Raw genomic sequence first — 25,489 nt, 5'->3', positions numbered from 1 at the left:
ATTCTTCTTTTTCAAGATTGCTTTGGCTATTTGAGGTTTTTTTTGTGTTTCCATACAAATTGTGAAATTATTTGTTCTAGTTCTGTGAAAAATACCGTTGGTAGCTTGATAGGGATTGCATTGAATCTATAGATTGCTTTGGGTAGCATACTCATGTTCACTATATTGATTGTTCTGATCCATGAACATGGTATATTTCTCCATCTATTTGTGTCCTCTTTGATTTCTTTCATCAGTGTTTTATAGTTTTCTACATATAGGTCTTTTGTTTCTTTAGGTAGATTTATTCCTAAGGATTTTACTCTCTTCATTGCAATGGTGAATGGAATTGTTTCCTTAACTTATCTTTCTGTTTTCTCATTATTAGTGTATAGGAATGCAAGGGATTTCTGTGTATTAATTTTATATCCTACAACTTTACTATATTCATTGATTAGCTCTAGCAATTTTCTGGTGGCGTCTTTAGGGTTTTCTGTGTAGAGGATAATGTCATCTGCAAAAAGTGAGAGTTTTACTTCTTCTTTTCCAATCTGGGTCCCTTTTATTTCTTTTTCTTCTCTGATTGCTATGGCTAGAACTTCCAAAACTATGTTGCACAGTAGTGGTGAGGGTGGGCACCCATGTCTTATTCCTGACTTTAGGGGAAATGTTTTCAATTTTTCACCATAGATGATAATGTTTGTTGTGGGTTTATCATATCAGGTTGGGATTTTGATTGGGATTATGTTGAATCTGCAGTTCAAGTTGTGAATTAACAACTTAATGATACTGTCTTCTTATCCATGAAAATGGAATACCTCTTCTTTTACTTAATTCTTTTTTTTTACTTTGTTCATCAGTTTTGTAGTTTTCCTCATATTTATCTTCTACCTAAGATTTATATCTAAGGATTTCATTTTGCATTGTGCTAGTGTAAATAGTCAGAGAAGGCAATGGCACCCCACTCCAGTACTCTTGCCTGGCAAATCCCATGGATGGAGGAGCCTGGTAGGCTGCAGTCCATGCAGTCACTAAGAGTCGGACATGACTGAGTGACTTCACTTTCCCTTTTCCCTTTCATGCACTGGAGAAGGAAATGGCAACCCACTCCAGTGTTCTTGCCTGGAGAATCCCAGAGACGGGGGAGCCTGGTGGGCTGCCGTCTATGGGGCCGCACAGAGTCGGACACGACTGAAGTGACAGCAGCAGCAGCAGCAGCAGCAGTGTAAATAGTATTTTTATTTCAAAACCTATCTGTTGGTTTCTACTGTACTGGAAAGCAGTTGACTTTTGTCAGCCTTGTATGCTGCAACCTTGGCTATAATTGCTTAGTTTTAAGAGGATTTTGTTGATTCTTTTGGATTTTCTACAAAGAAAATCATGTCTTCTGTGTACAAGGACAGTTTTATTTCTTCTTTTCCAGTCTGTATTCCTTTTATTTACTTTTCTTGTCATAATGCATTAGTTAGCATTTCCAATATGATGTTGAAAAGGCATGGTGAGAGGATATTCTTGCCTTGTATCTGAACTTAGTGGGAAAACTCAAGTTTATCTACATTAAGTATGATGTAGGTTTTTTGTAGATATTCATATCAAGTTGAGGAAGTTCCCTCTATTCTTATTTTACTGGGAGTTTTTCTAATCATAAATATGTGTGGAATTTGTCAAATACTTTTTCAAGATCTATTGATATGATAATTTTTTAACCTGTTGATGTGATGGGCCACATTTATAGATTTTTTTTTTAATGTTGAATCAGCCTTGCATATCTGAGATAAATCCCATTTGATTGAAGATTTTTGCATCTATGTTCATAAAAGAGGTTGCTCTATATTTTTTTTTCTTGTAATATCTTTGGTTTTCATTTTATAGTAATGCTGCCTCATAGAATGTGTTAAGAATTCCCTCTGCTTCTGCCCTCTGAAAAAGGTTGTAGAGAGTTGGTATAATTTCTTCCTGAAGTGTTTGCTAGAATTCACCAGTGAACCCATCTGAGCCTTGTGCTTTCTGTTTTGGAAGATCTTACTAATTATCAATTCAGTTTATTTAATAGTTAAACGCCTATTCAAGTTGTCTCTTTCTTCTTGCATGAGATTTGGCAGATTGTGTCTTAAAGAATTGCTTCATTTCATCTAGGTTATTACACTTGTGAGTGTAGTTGTTCATAATATTCTTTGACTGTCCTTTTAATGTCCACAGGATCTATAGTGATATACTGTCTTTCATTTTTGGTATGAGTTACTTCTGCCATCTGTTTTGGGTTTTTTTCCCTTAATTATTTGTCTAAAGACTTACTGATTTTAGTGATCTTTTAAAAGAACTAGCTTTTTGTTTCATTGCTTTTTCTCTATTGTTTTCTGTTTTCAGTTACACTGATTTCTGCTCTACTTCATATTATTTCTTCTTTTCTGCTTACTTTAGAATTAATTTGCTCTTCTGTTTCTAGTTTCCTAAAGTAGATACTTAGGTGACTGATTTTAGATTTCTTTTTTCTAATGTATGCATTCAGTGCTATAAATTTCCCTCTAAGCACTGCTTTCACTGCATCCCACAAAGTTTAGTATGTTATGTTTTCATTTTTATTTAATTCAAAATTTATTTAATTTATCTTAAGATTTCTTCTTTGACCCATCTGTTATTTAGAAGTGTGGAGTTTATTACTCTGTGTATTCTGGGATTTTCCAGTTATCTTTCTGTTACTGATGTCTAATTTACTTCCATTATGTTCTGAGGGCAGACAGCATATGATTTATATGACTTCTAGTTTTTCAGTTTGTTAATATATATTTTATGGCCCAGAATGTGGTCTTTCTTGGTTAATATAAGGTTAATTTTTATGTTAAGGTGTGACATTTATGCTAAAGTTCTTTTTTTTTTTTTTTTGCTCACATATGTCTAGTTGTTGCAACACTATTTATTGAAAAGATTATCCTTTCTACTCAATTAACTCTGCATCTGTAAAAACCTCAGTTGATCATATTTTGTCTTGATATATTTCTGGACTCATGTTTTTCTGTTGATCTGCATATCCATTCTCCACTAATACCACATTGTCTTGATTAATGTAGCTTTACAGTAAGTCTTAAAACCATGTTATATGAGCTATCCAACTTTGTCTTCTTCAAAATTATTGTGACCATTTTAGTTCCTTCTCCCTATGTAGGAAACTGAGTCTCGGATGAAAAGGTAAACGTTATAGAAAGACATGTATAACATAACTAAGAAATTTTACTTTGTTATGTTTGCCTTTTAATATGTTATATTAAAATTGTCTTGATTAGAAGGTTTCCCATATACTCATTGATGTTCTGGTAAATTCTTTAGCCTCCCTTCAAGTTGCACTGACTTCGCATAATATTCACTCTATGACTTATATGCACTTCAAGAAAAAATATATTAAATTAGGCTTAGCAGAATCCTTTCATGATAGCACCTCTGCTGAATGGAGAACAAGAGATAGAAGGTAAGATTCTGAGTATTACCCTCAATCCTGTGTCTGCACCTATCTGTCTCTAAATCTATGTGAGTAGTTCTCCTAAAAGATCTGCAGTCTCACAGGCAGGTTCAAGACTACCTGTTTTCCTTTTCTTTAATTTAAACTTTTTATTTTATATTGGAGTATAGCTGATAAACAATGTTGTGATAGTTTCAGGTGAACAGCAGAGTGACTCAACCATACATATACATGTATGTATTCTCCAAACTCCCCTCCCAAATAGGCTATCACATAACATTGAGCAGAGTTCCTTCTGCTATACAGTAGATTACCCACTTTTAAATATAGCAGAGTGTACATGTCCATTCCAAAGGAGCCTCATTTTAAATAGTGGGAAAGCAATATAAAGCTTAAATTTACCAACGTAATCATTTTAAGTATATAGTTCAGTTAATCACCCTTTGTACTGATGTTTGACAAGTAATTGCAAAGCACTTATAAAATACGCTGTATCTTCTATTTTTCAGAAACCTGAATGCCAGCCTAGGTTTGCTTTAGCAGTTAAAAAGTAGAAAACTTTTGAGAGAAACTCTTTTAGGATTCCTGAGAAGAAAGACCTATTCTAGGACTCCTAGCCTAGTGTGGTAATTGGTTATCCTTCTACCTTCTTTATGAATTCATTCTTTCTTGGTACTATTCCTTTTCTCCCACTGAGGTAAGAATAATATATAGGGATATAAAGAATCAGAGTGTTACTCACTCAGTCATGTCTGACTCTTTGCTACCCCATGCACTGTATCCCACCAGTCTCGTCTGTCCATGGAATTTTCCAGGCAAGAACACTGGAGTGGATTGACATTTTCTTCTCCAGGGGATCTTCCTGACCCAGGGATTGAACCCACATCTCCTGCATTGCAGACAGATTCTTTACCATCTGAGCCACCAGGGAAACCTCAAAGAATCATGAGAAGGAAATTTTTTTCTTTGATTTTTCTTTTTTAATTAGGGGAAAATTGCTTTACAATGTTGTGGTAACTTTTGCTGTGCAATAACACAAATCATCCATAAAACTTATATCCCTTGCCTCTTGAGCCTCCCTCCCCTCCCCCATCTCACTCCTTTAGATCATCACAGAGCCACTGTCTGGGTTCTCTGTGTTATATAGCAACTTCTCACCAGCTGTCTGTTTTACAAATGTAGTGTATATATATATGTGTATATATATGTGTGTGTATATATATATATATATCGATGCTACTTTCTCCATCCATCCCAGTCTTTTCTTCCCCCACTTTGTCCACAAGTCCATTCTCCTATAGCTGTGTCTCCACTCCTTCCCTGCAAATATGTTGTTGTTGTTCAGTTGCTCAGTTGTGTCTGACTCTTTGCAACCCCATGGAATGTAGCACGCCTGGCTTCCCTGTCCTTCACCAACTCCCAGAGCTTGCTCAAACTCATGTCCCTTGAGTCCACAATGCCATCCAAACATTGCACCCCCGTTGTCCCCTTCTCCTCCTGCTTTCAATCTTTCCCAGCATAACGGTATTTTCTAATGAGTCAGCTCTTTGCTTCAGGTGGCCAAAGAACTGGAGCTTCAGCTTCAGTATCAGTCCTTCCAATGAATAGTCAGGTCTGATTTCCTTTAGAATTGACTGGTTTGATCTCCTTGCAGTCCATGGGACTCTGAAGTCTTATCCAACACCACAGTTCAAAAGCATCAATTCTTCAGCATTCAGTCTTCTTTATGGTCCAACTCTCACATCCATACATGAATACTGTATGGTCCAACTCTCATATCCATACATGACTACTGTATGGAAAAAACCATAGCTTTGACTATATGGACCTTTGATGGCAAAGTAATGTCTCTGCTTTTTAATAAGCTGTCTAGGTTGCTCATAACTTTTCTACCAAGAAGCAAGCGTCTTGTAATTTCATGGCTGCAGTCACCATCTGCAGTGATTTTGGAGCCCAAGAAAATAAAGTCTGTCACTGTTTCCATTGTTTCCCCACCTGTTTGCCATGAAGTGATGGGACTGGATGCCTTGATCTTAGTTCTCTGAATGTTGAGTTTTAAGCCAGCTTTTTCACTCTCCTCTTTCACCTTCATCAAGAGGCTCTTTAGTTCCTCTTCACTTTCTGCCATATGGGTGGTGTCATCTGCATATCTGAGGTTATTGATATATCTCCTGGCAAACTTCATTCCAGCTTGTGCTTCATCCAGCCCGGCATTTCACATGATGTACTCTGCATATACGTTAAATAGGCAGGGTGACAATATATAGCCTTGACATACTCCTTTCCCAATTCTGAACCATGTTCTTCCATGTCTGGTTCTAACTGTTGCTTCTTGACTTGCATGCAGGTTTCTCAGGAGGCAGGTAAAGTAGTCTGGTATTCCCATATCTTTAAGAATTTTCCACAATTTGTTGCGATCCACACAGTCAAAGGCTTTAGCATAGTCAATGAAGCAGAAGTAGATGTTTTTCTGGAACTCTCTGGCTTTGTCTATGATCCAATGAATGCAGGCAATTTGGTCTCAGTTCCTCTGCCTTTTCTGAATCCAACTTGAACATCTGAAAGTTCATGGTTCACGTACTATTGAAGCCTGGCTTGGAGAATTTTGAGCATTACTTTACTGGCATGTGGGATGAGTACAATTGTGCAGTAGTTTGAACATTCTTTGGCATTGCCTTTCTTTGGGATTGGAATGAAAACTGACCCTTTCCAGTCCTGTGGCCACTGCTGAGTTTTCCAAGTTTGCAGGCCTGTTGAGTGCAGCACTTTCACAGCATCATCTTTTAGAATTTGAAATGACTCAGCTGGAATTCCATCACCTCCACTAGCTTTGTTCATAGTGATGCTTTCCTAAGGCCCACCTGACTTTGCATTTCACAATATCTGGCTCTAGGTGAATGATCACACCACTGTGGTTATCTGGGTCATTAAGATCTCTTTTGATTACTTTTTCTATGTATTTTTGCCACATTTTCTTAATCTATTCTGCTTCTGTTAAATCCATACCATTTCTGTCCTTTTTTATACCCACCTTTGAATGAAACGTTGCCCTGGTATCTCTAATTTTCTTGAAGAGATCTCTAGTCTTTCCCATTCTATTGTTTTTCTCTATTTCTTTGCATTGATCACTTAGGAAGGCTTTCTTATATGTTCTTGCTATTCTTTGGAACTCTGCATTCAGATGGGTATGTCTTTCCTTTTCTCCTTCACCTTTCCCTTCTCTTCTTTCTCAGCTATTTGTAAGGTCTCCTCAGGCAGCCATTTTGCTTTTTTGCATTTCTTCTAGATTCCATATTATAAGCATTGCAATATGATATTTGTTATTCTCTTTCTGACTTACTTCACTTACAGACTCTAGGTTCATCCACCTCACTAGAACTGACTCAAATTCGTCCTTTTTATGGTTGAATAATATTCCATTGTATATATGTACCACATCTCCTTTATCCATTCATCTGTCAACTTCCCCATGTCCTAGATATTGTAAATAGTGCTGCTCTGAGCACTGTGGTACTTGGGTCTTTTTCAGTTACGGTTTTTTCAGGGTATATGCTCAGTAATGGGATTGCTAGGTCATATGGTAGTTTGATTCCTAGTTTTCTAAGGAGTCTCTATACTGTTCTCCATAGTGGCTGTATCAATTTATATTCCCACCAACAGTGCAAGAGGGTTCACTTTTATCCACACCCTCTCCAGCATTCAGGTTTTTTATGATGGCAATTCTTACTGGTGCAAGGTGAGACTTCATTGTCATTTGCATTTGCATTTCTCTAATAATTAGTGATTTTGAGCATCTTTTCATGTGTTTATTGGCCATCTGTACATAAGAAAGATTATAAACAAATATTCCCTATAAATATAGATGTTTTAAACACTAATCATACAGATCTAGTTTAAGAGTAAATATAAAGAATAATTCTATGCACCCAAGAAGAATATATTCTAAGAATTAAAACATGGTTGCTATATATTTTGGAAGCCAGAAATAGAATATATCTCAATAATATATCAAAGATAAAAATATATATTATAATTTCAGTCTATACTTAAAAGTTATTTACTTGGTAAAATTAATTTTTCATTTCTGATTTTAGTAAGCCAAAAGAGAAAACACTTCTTAATGTAATAAAGAATATCTAGATGGGAAATACTTAATAGTGAAAAAAATAGAATAATTCCTTTTAGATCAGAATTGTACAAAGGTGCCTATAAAAATTGTAGTTTTAGCATTTCCCTGGAAGTTCTAGCCAATACAATAATATAAGAAAAGTAATATAAATATGGGAAAATAGATAAACCTTATGATTATCTATATTCAATATAACTGTTCACCCATAAAACCCATAAAAATCTATTGAAAAAATAGTCTTAAAAATTAAGAGAGTTCAACAATATTCAGAACTCAATTACTGTAAATCTTGATACCAACATTAGCTATTTAAAAAATACAATGGGTAGGGGAGAGCTCATTTATAGTAGCAGTGAAAAAACTCAGAAATGTCTAATAATAAACCTGGAAATTTATGGAAGCTTCCTGCAAATGTATTTCCTAGCTAAGATGATTCATTGAACACTTTTATTTATCTCTGCTATTTCCTGAGATGCCAGTAAGATGAGAGTAAATGAATGTATTTAAAGGTGTAAATCCACAAAAGAAATGGGAGAAGAGTCATCATGTACCAGAGATGTTTATACATTTTGGAAAATGGAAAATGAATGGAGGATTAGTAACTTATTAGACAGGACAGAGGAAGCTACTGCAGAGAAAGCACTGAGAAGCCTTTACAAATGAAGAGAGAACTTTGAAAAGTTTGGGAATTAGAAGCAACATGAACAATAAACAGTGGTGATGTGGGGTAGAACTAAAAATAGATGAGGTGGACTTCTAAAGCAAGAATCCAAAAACCTAGTAGTCCTGCCACAGTCCAGGTATGGATTACGAGTCCCAGACAACAGGCTAGAGATGAACTCTCTGCATAAATTCAGTAGAGAAGAGAAGACTCAGAAATGGTGTGGACTTTGGAAGATTTCAGGTAGCCGCAATACAGGAGATATAAGCAACACAGGTTCAGTCCCTGGGTTGGGAGAATCCCCTTGAGGAGGGCATGACAACCCACTCCAGTATTCTTGCCTGGAGAACCCCATGGACAGAGGAGCCTGGCGGGCTACAGTCCAAAAGGTTGCAGAGTCGGACACAACTGAAGTGACCTAGCACGTACAGATAGCACTGAAAAGGGGATGAACTCAAAGTCTACAAATGGAGAAAGGTCACCCTCCTTCCCTGTTCCAGATGTAGACCAAATCTCTCTCCCAGAACACTGAAAGTCTCTTCTCTAAGAAACTTAATAGTCCCAGAGAAAAGATCTCCGAATTCAGACATGAAATGGTGCACCCACTTTGGAGAACAGTGTGACAGTGCCTTAAAAAGTTAACCGTAGAGTTTATCATCCAATCTTTAGGTGTCCACCCAAGAGAGATGAAAACATATGTTTACTAAAAACACATACATGACTGTTCAACACAGCACTAGTCACAGTTGCCAAAAGAAACAGCCCAATATCTATCATGTGATGAACAGATAAATAAAATGTGGTATATCCATGAGTGTGTACATGCTAAGTCACTTCAGTTGTGTCTGACTCTGCGACCCTATGGATTGTAGCCTGCCAGGCTCCTCTGTCCATGGGATTCTCTAGGCAACAATACTGGATTGGGTTGCCATACCCTCCTCCAGGGGATCTTCCCGACCCAGGGATTGAACCCGCATCTCTTGCGTTTTCTGCATTGCAGGCAGATTCTCTACCGCTGAGCCACTGGGGAAGCCTGGTATATCCATATGTGGCATGTTATTTGGCAACCACAAGGAGTGAGATAGAGAGTGACTGCTGATGGCTACAGGGTTTCTTGGGAGGGGGCAGGCAAGGAAATGTTCTCAAATTATGATAGTTGCACACTGTTAAACTAAAAAACACTTGGCTGTAATGATTTAGATAGGTTCACTTTTCTGTATGTATATTTTACTTCAGTAAAGCAGTTTAAAGTTTATAAGGAAGCAGTCAACCACATTGAATTCTGGAGAGACATGTAAAGCAAAGACTATAAAATGTCCATTGGATTTAGCAGCACAGAAGTCATTGGTGAATTTGCTGAGTTCAATTTTAGTAGAGTAGTAGAAGATGAAAGCCAGGTTGGAAAAAATTGAGAAGTAGTGTGGTTATGGAAATGTGTAAATGTCTTAAGTGCTCTTAGTTATCTAGTAAACAGGAAAAGATTGAAGGTTCTAGAGTGGAGAGTCAATACTAAAAGGTTCCTGAGAAGTACGGATGGAGTGATTAGCCGTAAGAGAAGGATCACTTCCTTTAATGTAAAAGGAGGAAATGATAAATGCTGAAACACTTGGAAAGTGACAAAGAGAAGACAGTTTTTCTTTTATGACCCCTTTCTCTGAAATGGGAAGCAAGACCATCTGTTTAGCCTAAGTTGTGAAAAGGGAAATGGGAAGAGCAGAGCAGCTGATTAGAGAAGCACTGTAGCTCTGTCAGAAAACGTTTAGCACCCACTTAGAGTTAGTGACTGGGAATCTATATTGGATCTGCTGTTTGTATGTTGGCTACTTTCTTTAATCTTGTTTTTTTTACACCAAGTTTACCAACTATAAGTCACAGAAAAGGCAGACATTTGGTTCATGCAGTGTTATGATTTTGCCAGATGTCGGGGATGGATAAAAATACAGGGGACGTGTTTTTAGAAGCATTGTCAAAAGAGTTTTGGGAATGCTAGGCTGTGAAATTCAAGTTAAATAAGAGAGAAAAGGGTTGGGAAGAATGTATGCTATTAACAGTCCCACCAGGACAGAGATTTGAGCTGTCTTGTTCACCACTTTGTTCCCAGTTCTTAGAACAGTGATTGTTTGAATAAATTGTCCATTGAGACCAGTGGGCAGAAATGGTAGGAGTAGCTGAAAAAACAAGCTTGAGGGTAAGATGTAGGCGTCAGGAAGTAGTGGGATGTTTGAATTACTCAATTCAGAAGAGAGGCTGTTCACAAGCTCCAGGATATAAAAAGAAAGATTTGCTGAGAAAATCTTTTTTTTTTTTTTCCTTTTTTGACCATACCCCACAGTTTGTGGGATCTTAGTTCCCTGACCAGGTATTTAACCCAGGCCCATGGCAGTGAGAGCACCAAGTCTTAACCACTGGACCATCAGGGAATCCCCTGAGAAAGTCTTTGACCTGAGAGATCAAAGAACTAAGAGTGCTGGTTGAGTGCCATTCATGTAACGTTGACATTAGCAAGTATGATGGTAACAGTTGAACTGAAGGAGAAGACTAAATCAAGTGTTACCATCATGATTGAGAGTGAGTGGGTAGATGAATGACATAGATGCAGAAAGGTTAAGGGTGGCACAGCAGATGACAGGATCCTCAGAGCAGTAGGAGTTTAATGAGAGACCAGGAGAATAATGATCAGAAAGCAGAAATGGAAGCAATGATGGTCCAAATACTACCTCTTGACCCTAAAATTCATAGGGTACATTGAGTATAAACAGTTCTTACTGAGAAGAATATAGGGGAGGCATTGACCTCAGGAAAGAGCCAGGTTTTAGTTAAAACAGGGGATGGAGGAAGTACTCTAAGAAGAGAACAAAATACAGCTGAGTATCTCATAAGACAAAAGTTCCAGAAGCCCTGGGGGCATGGGAAGTGTTGGGTAAAAAGAGGGTAAAACTATAAAACATCATAGGGATAGCAGTGCTCTGCTAAGTTGGGATGAGTTGGAGTGGAAAATATCCTATGAGCATTGACTGATTTAAAAAGGAATGAGAGATACAGCTGATTGAGTCTCAGAAGGGGCTTCCCGTGCAGCTCAGCTGGTAAAGAATCTGTCTGCAATGCAGGAGACCCCAGTTTGATTCCTGGGTTGGGAAAATCCCCTGGAGAAGGGAAAGGCCGCCCACTCCAGCATTCTTGGGCTTCCCTGGTGGCTCAGCTAGTAAAGAATCTGCCTGCAATGCAGGAGACCTGGGTTCAATCCCTTGGTTGGGAAGATCCCCTAGAGAAGGTATCATTACCCATTCCCATATTCTGGCCTGGAGAATTCCATGGACTGTACAGTCCATGGGGTCGCAAAAAGAGTCAGACATGACTGAGCAACGTGTTTTAAAAAAAAAAAAAAGTATTAAAGTAACTCAGAAGACCTTTTACCTAACCTAAGCTGTCTTCAGTAGGGGATTGGTTAGCTCAATTAGAGTGCATTTGGGAGACAAAGTAACCTGAAGTCATGAAAAATGATATCATAAAAAATTTATATAGAAAAAATATTCTCAACATTTTAAGTGAAAAAATAGTTTACACAGTGCATATGTATATTATCTTTTTTACAAAAGGAAAACAAGAATAGATGGATGAGTAACATTTTCATAATGTTTGCATATGTTGCAATTTTTTAAAAGACTGGGTTTTCAAAGATTGAAAAAGCTGCCTATAGAGGAAGATGCTAAACTTAAGCCACAGAACCACTCATTTGTCAACAAATATTTAGCTCCTGCCCTATGTCAGATCCCATTCTTGGCCCTGGAGATAATAACATAAACAGAATAATGACCTTATTCTCATCACTGTTAAAAGAGAAAAGCAAATAAGCAAAATCTGAGCGAAGAGTGTCCGAAGGAGAGAATTCAGTGCATACACAGGCCCAGAGGTAGGAGTCAAGCATAGCAGCAGGTTTGGGGCAACCCTGAGCAACTAGGTTGGTGGAGAAGAACAAGATTTGGAGGAAAAAAGAGAAGAGTTCTGTTTTGATGCCTGTCACACCGCCAAGTGGAGATACCAGGCAACAGTTGAGTGTATGAGTTGGGAACTTGAGAGCAAGGTTAATGTTAGAGCTAGATACATTTAGGAGTCATTGACATTGATGTTATTAAAAGTCATGAGGATGAATGAAATTATCTAAGACATGAGAGCTAAGGATTAATCTCTGGGACATTTCATCATTTAAAAGAAAAGAGCAGAGAAGGGTAATCGGGAGAGGCCTACTGAAATCACCAAAGATAAAAAAAGAATGAGAAAGGAAAGCTCCTGCATCACGCTTAGCTTTCTACCCAGCGCAGCTTATGGGATGGACTGTGAAATTGTTTCATTTCCTGGCCTTGTGCTTAATATCCTCAGACACCATGTCAGACCATCCCTTTCTTAAATTGGTGGCACGGAGCCAAGTCAAAGCTTCAGAGGCTGCATCCTGCCCTGGATATCTAAATGTCCTGCTAAGTCAGAAGCAAACAAAACTGGGAAGAGAGCTCTAGGAGGACAGATTCATTCCGGTATGGCCAAGTTCAGATTGCTTCCTGGATGGGACCAGCACAACAGACCAAATAAGCCTTCTGCTTGACACGTCTCCATAATGAAACTGTTAAAGTCCACCTGTGTGCTTAGGTGACCCGTGAATACTGGCTCTATGAGGTGCAGAGGTAGGAAAGGTCAACATCACCATGCCTGTGGTTAACATATAGTCTGATTTTTTCAAGGGATGGTATTTTATCAATTGGAATAAGTTATATGTCCCTTTACATTATTTGAATACAAAACGTCCCCATCGGGGTCGGGCCAGGGTAATCAAATCCTGTCACATGTCACCTCAGCAAACACACTGCTCTTTACTGGTAGTTAGTACAAAATACCATGGGAATTCACTTTTTATTTTGCTTTATTGCATATATAGTTCTGGCATAAAGTTCAGTAACTTCTCAAGTGTTGATGTTTAATATAATCCTTGCTGTTTTGTTGCTTTTTAATCTGCCAGATTACTTGGTCTTTCCTAATAGCAAAAGTACTATGAAAACATTTACTGAACAAAATCAGGTGTGAGCTGTCACTGAAATCCAAGTCCCTGCCTACCACAGACTTCTTGGTTCTTCTGCCGCCGTGTAATCCATGACTGAATGTGGCTTCAGGAGAAATAGAATTTTTATGATGACAGCAGACCCGTGAAGATAAGCCTTTGTACTTTAAGGTAGATGAAATTGTTGGTGAAGATAGCCCCGTTGAATAGGAGTATGGCAGTGTTCACACTGAGTTACAACTAATCCTACTATACTTTTAAAATAAAATATAGTTGGAAACAGCAACCATTTTCTTCTTTTACTGTTCCTTTAGTTGCACATCTTGTTTAACTTGATGGAAAGATTAAAGATAAACTAGTCTAGGAAGTCGAGGAAACTGTGTTAAAAAAAACACTTGGCTCTGCCACTCAGTTGCTTTGTGACTGCCAACAGTTGACTTCTATTTCTCTGGACCTAAGTTTCTTCATTGGTAAAATGAGAGAATTATTCCAAATTATATTTCAGACCCATTCTTCAGTGGTGGGCATTACTGGCATTTGGCAATACCCAGTTCTCCTCTCTTCCAATCCATGACTGATTCTGGCTAATTAAATGTAAGAAGTATTATGTCACATCCTATGTGGCTGTGGAGAATCTTTGTAAGATTCTTCAGCTTCTCTTCCCTGCCAAGACAACAGAGAAGCTCACGTTACCTTGTGAGACAGTAGAGCCACTGTCTGCTTACACCTTCTTTGAGCACATAGCATAAGCATTCAGATCAGATCAGATCAGTCGCTCAGTCGTGTCCGACTCTTTGCGACCCCATGAATCGCGGCACGCCAGGCCTCCCTATCGCATTGGATATATTTAAATTGTATTGAGCCACTGGAATTTTGAGGTTAATTTGTTACTGCTGCATAACCTAATTTATCCTGACTAATACAGCGGATCTAATTCTCAATGCTGTTGTGGATCACTCTATAAAGATTTTTTTACTATATTGTATTTGAATTAAAATACTTGGAAGAAATTTGAAGCCCACAACTATTTTTCAAATGATTAATAAGTTCAATCAGTCTTTAAACTCAACGTCTTATTGTTACTCTGGATTTCAATTTGCATCTCTGAATTGATTGATTTCTGGTATAATTCCTAATCCCCAATTATTTTAGTTCTATGTTTTAATAGAAAAGGCAGCTGGTTTAATTTGTTCACTTAGAATATGTCTCCTTATTTTGTATACAACAAAAACTTGAAATTGTATTTAAAAATAGGCTTCCCATTGTTTCTGATTTTAAACTAAATTAATCGTCTATATGAAGAGATGAATATTAGCACAACATTGTTACGTGCCTCCAAGGAAAGTACAAACAAAGCCTGTACCTTCAGCATGAAGTAGGTCTGTCTTGCTTGTAAACAAACTTTCTTAGAAGCTGGTATCCAACTCACTCACTGGCTTGCACCCTAAATAAAGATGTTTTAGTTGAATGCAGAAATCATTGTTTTGAATGACAGAAGCAATTGTATTGAAACATTGGCTTAACGCTATGTGAATAAAAGCTGCAAAAAAATTTCTTCTAAAAAAGAAAATTTTCTGCTAGAAAGGATTTCAACTTATAGATTTTTATATCATAGAAAAAAAATATGACATTTCCATGCCTGAAATGCTAGTCTGGTTTTGGCTGAGATGTAAGGGCCAGGTCAGCTATATAACTTACAAGATCAATGCAAACTGAAAATCTTTTGTTCAAAAAGTAGGATTAAAAAATGCAGTTAAAGGTACTAAACCAAAAAGTACTTTCCTTTAGGAAGAAATTTTAATTTCCTTTAAGAAGAAAGTAGGAAAGGGACCTGAAGAGACATTTCTCCAAAGAAGACATACAGATGGCTAACAAGCACTTGAAAAGATGCTCAACATCACTCATTATCAGAGAAATGCAAATCAAAACTACAATGAGATACCACCTCACACCAGTCAGAATGACCATCATCAGAAAGTCTACAAACAATAAATGCTGGAAAGAGTGTGGAGAAAAGGGAACACTCTTGCATTGCTGGTGGGAATGTAAACTGAACAGCCACTATGGAAGACGGTGTGGAGACTCCTTAAAAAGCTAGGAATAAACCACCATATGACCCAGCAATCCCACTCCTAGACATACACCCTGAGGAAATCAAAATTGAAAAAGACACATATACCCCAGTATTCACTGCAGCACTTTTTACAATAGCTAGAACATGGAAGCAACCTAGATGTCCATTGACAGATGAATGGATAAAGAAGCTGTGGTACATATCTACAATGGAATACTACTCAGCCATAAAAAGAAATGAATTTGAATCTGTTCTAATGAGGTGGACAAAACTAGAGCCCATCATACAGAGTGAAGTAAGTCAGAAAGAGAAATATAAATATCGTATACTGACACATATATATGGAATCTGAAGAGATGGCACTGATGAATTTATTTTCAGGGCAGCAGTGGAGAAACAGGCATAGAGAACAGACCTATGGACAAGTGGGAGGAGAGGGGGAGGAAGCTGGAGATGTATGGAGACAGTAACATAGAAATTTAAAATACCATGTGTAAAACATAGCCAATGGGAATTTGCTGTATGACTCAGGGAACTCAAACAGGGGCTCTGCCACAGGCTGAAGGGTGGGGTGGGGTGGGAGATGGAAGGGAGGTTCGGAGGGAGGGGACATGGGTATACCTATGGATGATTCTTGTTGATGTGTGACAGAAAACCACAAAATTCTGTAAAGCAATTATCCTTCAATTAAAAAATTTTAAAAAACAGGTGATATATGAATAATATCATAAACCTACAGTTAGCAAAAAATTGTATTTTGATATCATAATTTTATATAATATAAATAATAATACTTTATTAGTGTGATAACTTGGTTGATCATAAAATTTTTCTGGTTCACGTTTCTTCAAATTCATTTATTAGATCATCAAAGTTTATACTTTTAGCAACTTTAAGTGATATAATTAAAAGCAGATTAGTTGCTCTTGGCAAGTGAAAGATCACATATAAATTTTGGTGATTTTTAATTTTTAGAAGGATCTTTCTGCTGATGCAACTGACACTGGAACTGTTAAGAATATTTTATGGACTGTGACACCATTTGGATAGATTTCTAATAAATTATTTCAAAATATAAATTTTAGTATGTCTAAAGCTGATGCTTCTTATGAAAAAAAATTTTTTTAAGATTTACCTCTTCATACACATTAATTTAATTTAAATTTGTAAAATGCCATTTTGATGTTTTCTCTAGCATTTCTTGTAACTTGTAGAGGTCATGCAAGAGACCAAAAGTCACCTGATGGTTTGGAGATAATTCAGAATGCCTATTATGCTTTCTATTACTGTATTTTAAATTACAAAGAAAAGTGAAATTTAAAACTACTCATTTATCTGTTCATTTGAAGCTTCCTATAAAAACAATGTTCTTTTCCATCAAATGCAGTAATCTTTATATTTAATTTCTGTTTCTCAACTAGTGGATATTTGCTTTGCAACAATGCAACAGCGTTTAACACCGGAGATTCTAAATGCTTCAAGAATCCTAGTGTGGCTGATATGCTGTGTTGCAGTGTCCACATGCGTGCTTTTGTTTTGTAATTTACTGGCGTTTATTGCCTAAGCTCTGGCAGTTCTTAACTCCATGCTCAGGCCAGAGAGTTAATATTTTCACCTTGGGAATAAGCTCTGGGAAGAAGGCCAGCCAGCCTCCCGCCAGTGCCACCGCCACCGCCACCGGCCCTCTGTCACCGTCACCGTGACTCATCTGGGCCCTGCACCCCCACCCCCACGCTGCTCTGGTGTGAAGGTGCACACAAGCAGGAGCCGGCGATGTGGCATACACACGGTGCTGTGGGCCAGAACCCACACACACGTGCCCGGGATATCTCCTCTCTCACGTGCATGCTTCCGTGTTCCATCAGACTTTATTTCTAATAGACAAGGTCAAGGATAAGATCACTAAGAATTTCAAGACAGCCACAGCAGAGCACTGAACCATGTGTGGGGCCCTGTGCAGCTATACAGGTCACACATGCTCTGCTTAGGCCTCATGTTCTGTCCATAGAAATGATTGACCCCTGTGTGAATGAATGTGGAGGGAGATCCTTTGTGCCTTTGGTTTCCAATCCTGGGAAAAAAACAATGAGACATGGGTGAGGGTGTTATCTACCATATAATTTGTTTCTCTGCTTCTAAACTGCTCTAAGTTTACTTTTTTATAAAAATGATAGACACTAAGGCACTCCTTCTTTAGAGGGATTTCTTTAGTTTCAAATAAGTGTTCCTTTTCCAAGATTCTCGAGAAAGTGGGAGAAGCATATCAGGAAGGAATGAGCATTTATTGAGTACTTTTCACATGTTGATTTATTGTTGTTGTTCAGTCACTAAGTTGTGTCCAACTCAGTGACCTCAAGGACTGCAGCGTGTGTCCTTCACTGTCTCTTGGAGTTTGCTCAAATTCACGTTCATTGATTCGGTGGTGCTATCAAACCATCTCATCCTCTGCTGCCCCCTTCTCCTTTTGCCTTCAATCTCTCCCAAGCATCAAGAGATGCTTTCCAACGAGTCAGCTCTTCACATCAAGACCCAGATGGTGGGAAAGATAGAAGGCAGAAGGAGAAGAGGGCAACAGAGGATGAGATGGTTGGATGGCATCATCAGTTCAATGGACATGAATTGGGCAAACTCCAGAAAACAGTGAGGGACAGGCAGGCCTGGCATGCTGCAGTCCATAGAGTTGCACACGACTCTGTGGACACGAAGAGTTGGATACAACTTGGCAGCTGAACAACAGAAACACTCTGCATATAAGTTAAATAAGCAGGGCGACAATATACAACCTGGTCGTACTCCTTTCCCAATTCTGAAGCAGTCAGTTGTTCCATGTAAGGTTCTAACTGTTACTTTTAGACCCACATACAGGTTTCTCAGGAGACAGGTAAGGTGGTCTTAAAGAGAGATTTTAGCAAGTCTCTCTGACTGCAAAGACTTTGAGAGGCAGCTTTAAAAGTGCCCTGTGTGTGAGTGCTGGAAGCAAATGCCCTGGGTTCAAGTCCTGACTCAGCCCGGTAGTGGCTCTTGCTAGACGAGTTACTTCTCAGAGTCTTGGTTTCTTCATGTAACTAATGGGGACCTACCTCATAGGGTTGTGTAGAGGGTTAAATGAAAGGAAGATTCATGTAAAGCACTGAGAACAGAGCCTGAAATCTGTGGCAAATGTCACTACTAATATCATTGCTGTTACCATGATTACTTTGCCCACTCCAGTCTCTTTTCACAGGTTAGTAGTCAGCAGAAAACAAGGGCTTAGAGACAGACAGACAACAAGGCCCTTCTGGTGTTTACTTTGCCTAAAGTTCCCAGAGAAGGCCCTCTTATCTACGATGTGATCTGTGATCTGATTCTTGCCCTGGGAAGCCCATCTCTATGGTCTTTTTGGATTTTAATGTTCTGCCGACTTGATCATTTTCTGTCTGGGTTGTATGTGTTACAGGTATGAGACGTCTCTGTTGGATTTGGTTCAATCTCTGAGTCCAAAGACTGCTTCCAAACCCCGGCCCCATCGCTCCAGAGAAGCTGGGTCATGGAATCACCGTACTTGCCGACTCAGTCCTCTGAAATCAACCTGGAACAAAACCAGGGCTGGCAGCACCCCCGAAGACCTGGAGGAGAATCGGATTCTGGAAGATATCTTTTTCATTTGACACTGAAGCACGTGCTGCAAAGTTTCCATCAGAAATGAGTGGGTGTCTCTATGTACCAATCTAGGATTTTAAATTATTTAACTGTAATTGTGTCTCTCCTTTCACAAGGACCTATCTCACTAGCATCCTGTTATGTATCGAATTTAGAAATTATTCTAACAACCCAGGGTGTTTCTGATCAGACCAGTCAGTAGGTAACACATTAAGGGTAGATGAGGGTGGAGGGCAGTAGCCTTTCTGTGCTAAGCAGAGATTAGAAAATTAACAAAGAACACTTACTGCATGGCAGAGGCCATTGTTTACTCAGACTCATTCAAGAGTGTTTCCTTTTTAATATTTGGCTGGAAAACTTTGGCTCTGTTTTGTACACAAGGAAAACCTTTCCACTGAAAGATGCCTCTGGTTTCAACATAGCCCCTGTGTAACATAAGCAGTTTCAGAAACATAGACCGTTTTACCTCTCCACCCTGTTTTCTTACCACGTACCTCTTTGCAATGCAGTCAGTTAATTCTGAAGCTGGAGTTGGTGCCCTTCCCATCACAAGCAACACTGAGGGCCAATCGTGAGTCAGCCTCTGCAGTCATCAGCCTGGTAGCTGCCCACCCCATACCCCTAAGTGCTTAATGAGCTGGAAATCTACCCCCCACACTCCAGCCCTTGGAAACAAGAGAGTGCTGGCCCAGCGGAGGCACTGGCCAAAATGCTTGTCCTCCCATCTGCCATTTCCTTGGGTAAATTAGAGCAGTCTCTCAGTATCTTTCCTTGACCCAAGTATCTGTCTTATTCACCCTCATGAACTCCCATCAGTGGCTGCAGGCTGATAGGCTTCCTGGCCTCCTCTCTTTCCCCGTGAAGAGCCAGAGTCCCGGTCAACCAGGCCTTGCATGTGCTCTGCTCAAAGCCACTGTCTCATGGCCCCACAGAACCACCTCCACTTGCCAGATAATGTTCCCCCCTGCTCTCCCACTGGGCCCCCCAGAGAAAGCCTGTGGAAGAAGTACACCCGAAACCTTGATTCTCTGCTCTCCTGTTTGGCAGAGCTCTTGAGCTGGGTTGCTCTGCTTACAGAGGGCTCTAGTGGGCTCTAGCAGCATCCCAAGCTGATGGGCAGTATGATGAGCCTGGTAGAGCCAGTGGATTTAAAACTGTCCAGTCCTTGGAAGCAGGGGGGAGATGTGTATTATTCAGTGACTCTATTTGGTGTAGGGGGTGTTGCTTTTTTCACTCTCCCTTTCACCAACCCCAGACATGAACTGAGACTAAGATTTTCCGTTGTTGTTAGTAGCCAAGGTCAGAACATGCAGGGCAGCCTGTAATTAGTGAGACACGTGGCTTCCCTGAAGTCTTTATCAAAACTAGATTATTTCAGCCTAGAGAAGCCTTCCAGAGCAGCTTCCGTGTCTGGATAAATCCAGATCTCATTGTCTTTTCAGACTGGGCCCTGTCACCTCTGCCCAGCCTTCCTTCACTTGCATCTTTTTGTCCTTTGGAGGAAGGAATGTAGCCTGCCAATACCATATTCTCAATCTGAGGGAAATATCAGGTCAGGACAAACTAGCTGTAGTCATTCAGTTGAAAATTATTGCAGATTACAGTCTTCTCTGAAAGTTCACCCCTGTGAAAGTAATTGAATCAGTGCCATCCCATTCCAAAAGCCTTTGGAAAAGAGCTTTCTTTGGTGTGGCAAAAAAAAAAAAAAAGGCAGGAGGCGGGGGTGGTGAAACAAGCTGAGAGCCCTTGGCCACTTTCTCAGTTAAAGTTAGTTCCTGAACTATCTTTCTGTTGCTCCATGTGTCGTGACCACCTTAAGTGTACCCAGATCCTTCAAATCACCCACAAGCACACTTTCCCCTCCTGGACACCGGTGTCCTCACTGCTCTCTGGAGTGAGAGGATGCCAGAAAGACCATGAAAAGGCTTGTGATGTCTTCAAGAAACTTGTTTGCCTTTACAGGAATCATAAGTAGGCTCTAAACTAAAGGCTTTTGGGGGTCACATGCCACAAAATGGAGTTTAACTGCTTGCTTACCTCTCCTGAATGAGCAATCTGGAACGGCAAAGCTGGACTTTCAGCAGAGCATCAGTCAGCCTGTTCTTCACGTGCTGCAGCCCCACCAGTTGCCCTTCTCGATCCTGCAGGCGTTTCCTCGGCGTCAGGGCAGCAGGATGTGAATCTGTGTCTGGCCTAACGTCTTCAGTATGAATTGAAAAGCATATGTTAACATTTCAACCTGTGTCTCACTTTGAGATCTATATATACACGTATGAAAAGGTTGTTGTAGAGCCTCGAGGCTTTTGTGAAGCCCAGAGGCGTAACCTAATTGCAGACTAAGCTACCTAGGGAGAGGGTCTGGCACACAGGGATCTGCCTTTCCTCTCAGTAAGCGCTCCCGACAGTGACTGGGAGCACTTACCCAGCCTCCAGCCACTTCCCCAAAGCAAGGCTGGACACGTGCGGGGGATGCTGCTGGTGTTCCCACTCCCCCACCCTGTTTCCCACAGTTCTAGGAGAGAAACGCCAATCAATGTTGGCAAAATGGGGAAGGACGAATGCCAACCGATGCTCCTTAAGTAGGGCCCAAGGTGCGTGATCTCAAAAGCCAAGTCTGCCAAGGGAAAGGTTTTCCTGGTGGTCACCCTTCCTGGAAGCACGCTTGTGTTCACAAACCTGACCTCTGTGGTGGGGGCTTGTCTAGAGCGTCCCGAATGTCATGGGAGGGAGAGGCTCCCTCCTCCTCCAGGGGCACTCCTTTCACTTGACTCTGCTCTCATACAAGAGATTTCCTGGTCTCAGACTCCAGGGAGGGGCCAGGCCTAAGGAGCAGAGCCAGACGAAGTCTGCCATCATTAGGGTGGGGGCTCTGACAGACTCCCCCCAGCTCACCTTCTATCCCCACCTCAGGGTATGTTATTTTTAATGTGGGCCAATGTTTATATATATCTATATATATACACACACACACATATGAGGTTTTATGGTAATAAATTCTCTCTATGGTTATTCTCCCCATGTGGTTTTAATACTGAATTGCTCCTTGAACATCCCTCATCAGATAAGTGGAGTTTAGCTTGAAAACAAAAGCAGAGCCTTGGGTTATCATTTCACTTAGTATTTGTTAAAGCAACAGGAGCTTATGGTCAACTGAAAGAAACCCACATCTTGTAGGTTTCCTGGCTGACTCCAGCTCATGCCCATCACATAAACACTAGGCTATGTGGTCACTAGAATGGAGGATTCAATCTCTGTGTACTGCTGAGAAACTGCTCAGTAAAGAACTGTCTTGGCACTTGGACACAGGAAAAATAGTCCTGGAGGAGAAAATGACAACCCACTGCAGTAGTCTTGCATGGACAACCCCATGGACAGAAGAGCCTGGTGGGCTACAGTCCATGGAGTCACAAAGAGTCAGACACGACTTAGCGACTAAACAGCAAACAGTTCGCTTTAGGTGCTGGGGAAACATCGGCGAGGGTTCACATGCCTGAAGTGCTGAGTTTTGAGATCACATCTGTCGATTCAACTAAGACAGCTAAAGGCCCTATCCTGTCCCGGCTTCCCTAGCCAGCTTGGCACCTCCCTCTGAACCAGGGGCCTTTGCAGCTGCTCCTCAGAGACAGAAGTGATGAGAGCAAAGTCATCACTCAAATGGCTCCCAAGCTGAAAATGAACTAAGTAGTGTTTGACCCGATTGAAGTAAGATTACTCTTGAGTCTAGGAACAAGGCCTGATCCTCAGAAGAAGAATAAACTGGTAGCCACAGAGCCCGCTTCATAAGTTGGTAACCAGCCACACGGTTCCTTCAAGTTTCTCAGATTTGCTATTCAAGGTGGGTTGTTCCTGAGCCCCTAGAGTTCCATTGTTCCATTCAGAACTGGAACCTTTTACCCTCTCAGGCTTCAGCCTCATAGCTCACTCATATCCAGCTCCACCACATGCATGCTCAGAATTGAAGAAGCACCTGGAAAATGTGCCTGGGTCCTTTTCTGCTCTCCTCACCACAATTCCATCACCTTCCAGAGTCACAGAAGTCTGTGGCTAGATTGGACCTTAGAGCCCATAAAATCCATCACTTTGATTTTACAGATGAAGAAAGTTCAGAGAAAAGCGAGCTCTCATATCCTGCCAGTGGTAGGTCTGGCCACCAAGCAGGCACACACACACCCCCACCCCGCCCCCCTGCAGGACATCACTAGTTTGATGTATGTTCCAAGATGAACATTTTTAAGAATCTCAACTAGGATTGAACATTCCACCGCCATCTCTTGTAAGTTGAGCTTTTGTAGACTGCTTGGGCCAAAGCAGGCAGAAACATAGCCCGTCCTTTCTCCAGGGGATTTAGGTTGGTAACCCTCAAGGAGTGAATGCCACCATCTAGAACTTCTTTCTGTTCATGGAGGTGGAAGCCATGGGAAGATTAAAGAAAATCCCTGGGAAAAAGCTAAATCTCTCCAGGTGGCATAATGGACATCACTGTCTTCTGTAAATAATAAAGGCTATTACAGCCCTAGTTAGGACTTCTTCTAAAAAGACAGTTGGCAAAACGAGAGTGAGGTCCACCTTCAACTGGCTGGGGGAGGTGGTAGATGTAAAACCAGTAGGAATGACCCATATCATATGTGGTCAGTAGGGCAGCCAACTACTTTGGCCATGACTTACCAAAACCCAAGCTTGTCTTCATTGTGGTCTTGGTCAGTTGAGTGGCTCCCCTGGGTCCATCATTGTGTCACATGCTGTTGACCCCACTAAGGAAGAGAATAACAGCACAGGTTATGGAACTAATTGGGCTTTCCTGGTGGCTCAGATGGTAAAAGAATGCAGGAGACCTGGGTTCGATCCCTGGGTTGGAAAGATCCCCTGGAGGAGGGCATGGCAACTCACTCCAGTATTCTTGCCTGGAGAATCCCCATGGACAGAGGAGCCTGGAGTCACAAAGAGTGGGACACGACTGAGCGACTAAGCACAGCACATGGAACTAATTAGATCTTACCCAAATCTCAGTTATACTGCTTCCTAGCTGATTACTCTGAGGCAATTTATTAGCCACACTAAACCTAAATTTCTTAACCTATAAAATAAGGATGATAATGCATGCCTCATAGGAAGGTTATAAGAGTAAAATTCAATGAGGTAATGTATGAGTTAGTCACTCAGTCATGTCTGACTCTTTGCGATTCCATGGACTGTAGCCCACCAGGCTCCTTTGTCCATGGGATTCTCCAGGCAAGAATACTGGAGGGGGTTGTCATTTCCTTCTCCAGGGGATCTTCCTGACCCAGGGATCGAACCCGGGTCTCCTTCATTAAAGGCAAATTCTTTACCATCTAAGCCACCAGGGAAGCCCTTAATGTATGTGAAGGGCCTAGGAATAGTCCCTGACACATATAAAGTGTTTCACTAGTGGTAGCTATTTCTCAGCTAACTAACAGACTAGATAGGAGACAAAGCTTCATACTTTACATTTTTAATTAATTTTTGTTGAACTATGGTTGCTTTACAATGTTCTACTTTCTGCTGTATAACTGTTAAGTGAATCAGTTATACACACACATATATTCAACTGTGTAGAGTACCTTGTGCTGAACAGTAGGTTCTCGTGAGTCACCTATTTTATACATAGTTCATACTTTAAATTTTTAACAATAATAAAGTGAGAGCTCAGTCCACGTCTGACTCTTTGCAACCCCATGGACTGCAGCACGCCAGGCTTCCCTATCCATCACCAACTCACGGAGCTTGCTCAAACTCATGTCCATCAAGTCGGTGATGCCATCAAACCATCTGACCTCTGTCATCCCCTTCTCCTCCCACATTCAATCTTTCCCAGCATCAGAATCTTTTCCAGTAAGTCAATTCTTTGCATCAGGTGGCCAAAGTATTGGAGTTTCAGCTTCAACATGAGTCCTTCCAATGAATATTTAGGACTATTTCCTTTAGAATTGACTGATAAGCAAGAGTTATCTCAGTAAATCTCCCAGTGACTGGTAAACACTATAGTTTCAGATAGCAAATTGCTGGACTGAGTTTACTTAGAACTTGTGGGAGGAGGCAAAAAAGGAAAGAACTGTAACCTGGGCTTGGGAAGAATATCTAAGACGGATGAAGGGTAGGGAGGGACGTGGCGGGTGGGAAAGTGCAGAAGCTGAATGTTCATTGGTGAGAACACTCAAGATGTGCTTTGAAAGAATGCCTATGCGGTCACAGCTAGTAGTTGAGGTTCCAGACTAGAACACGTGGGCACGCACTGAGAGAAATAGGCCAGGCCCAAATTGTGAAGGCTGCTGGATGCCAGGCACTGGAGGTCCATCCTTCAACAAAAGGCCGTGAACTATTTTAGAATCACTTGTTCTGAAATATCTACCATGCAGGGGTGTCAGGCTGTATCGGGGAGTGGGGGCGTGGATAAGAAAGGGAAGGAAGGAAACCAGTACTGCGTGCCTGCTAAGTGCTGAGCAAGGTCTGTAGATGCCTCACCTCATTAAATCCTAAAACTTGGGTGG

The 25,489-nt window shown here is 40.5% G+C and overlaps 1 protein-coding gene across 5 annotated transcripts in view; it reads left to right on the top strand.

Moving 5' to 3' along the window:
- Positions 1 to 21,992, top strand: part of KIAA1328 (KIAA1328 ortholog) — a 427,554-nt gene extending 405,562 nt beyond the window's left edge. For all 5 annotated transcript variants that reach the window (XM_061400423.1, XM_061400422.1, XM_061400426.1 and 2 more), the window contains one exon: positions 18,781 to 21,992. In XM_061400423.1, coding sequence (XP_061256407.1) covers positions 18,781 to 18,991 — 211 coding nt within the window. In that variant the 3' untranslated portion in view covers positions 18,992 to 21,992. The remainder of the gene's footprint in view (positions 1 to 18,780) is intronic.
- The last annotated feature ends 3,497 nt before the right edge of the window (positions 21,993 to 25,489 follow it).

Source organism: Bos javanicus, chromosome 24 (genome assembly GCF_032452875.1).
Source record: "Bos javanicus breed banteng chromosome 24, ARS-OSU_banteng_1.0, whole genome shotgun sequence".
Classification (NCBI taxonomy): domain Eukaryota; kingdom Metazoa; phylum Chordata; class Mammalia; order Artiodactyla; family Bovidae; genus Bos; species Bos javanicus.
Note: the sequence above shows the minus strand (reverse complement) of the source record. Positions and strands in the feature narration are given on the sequence as shown.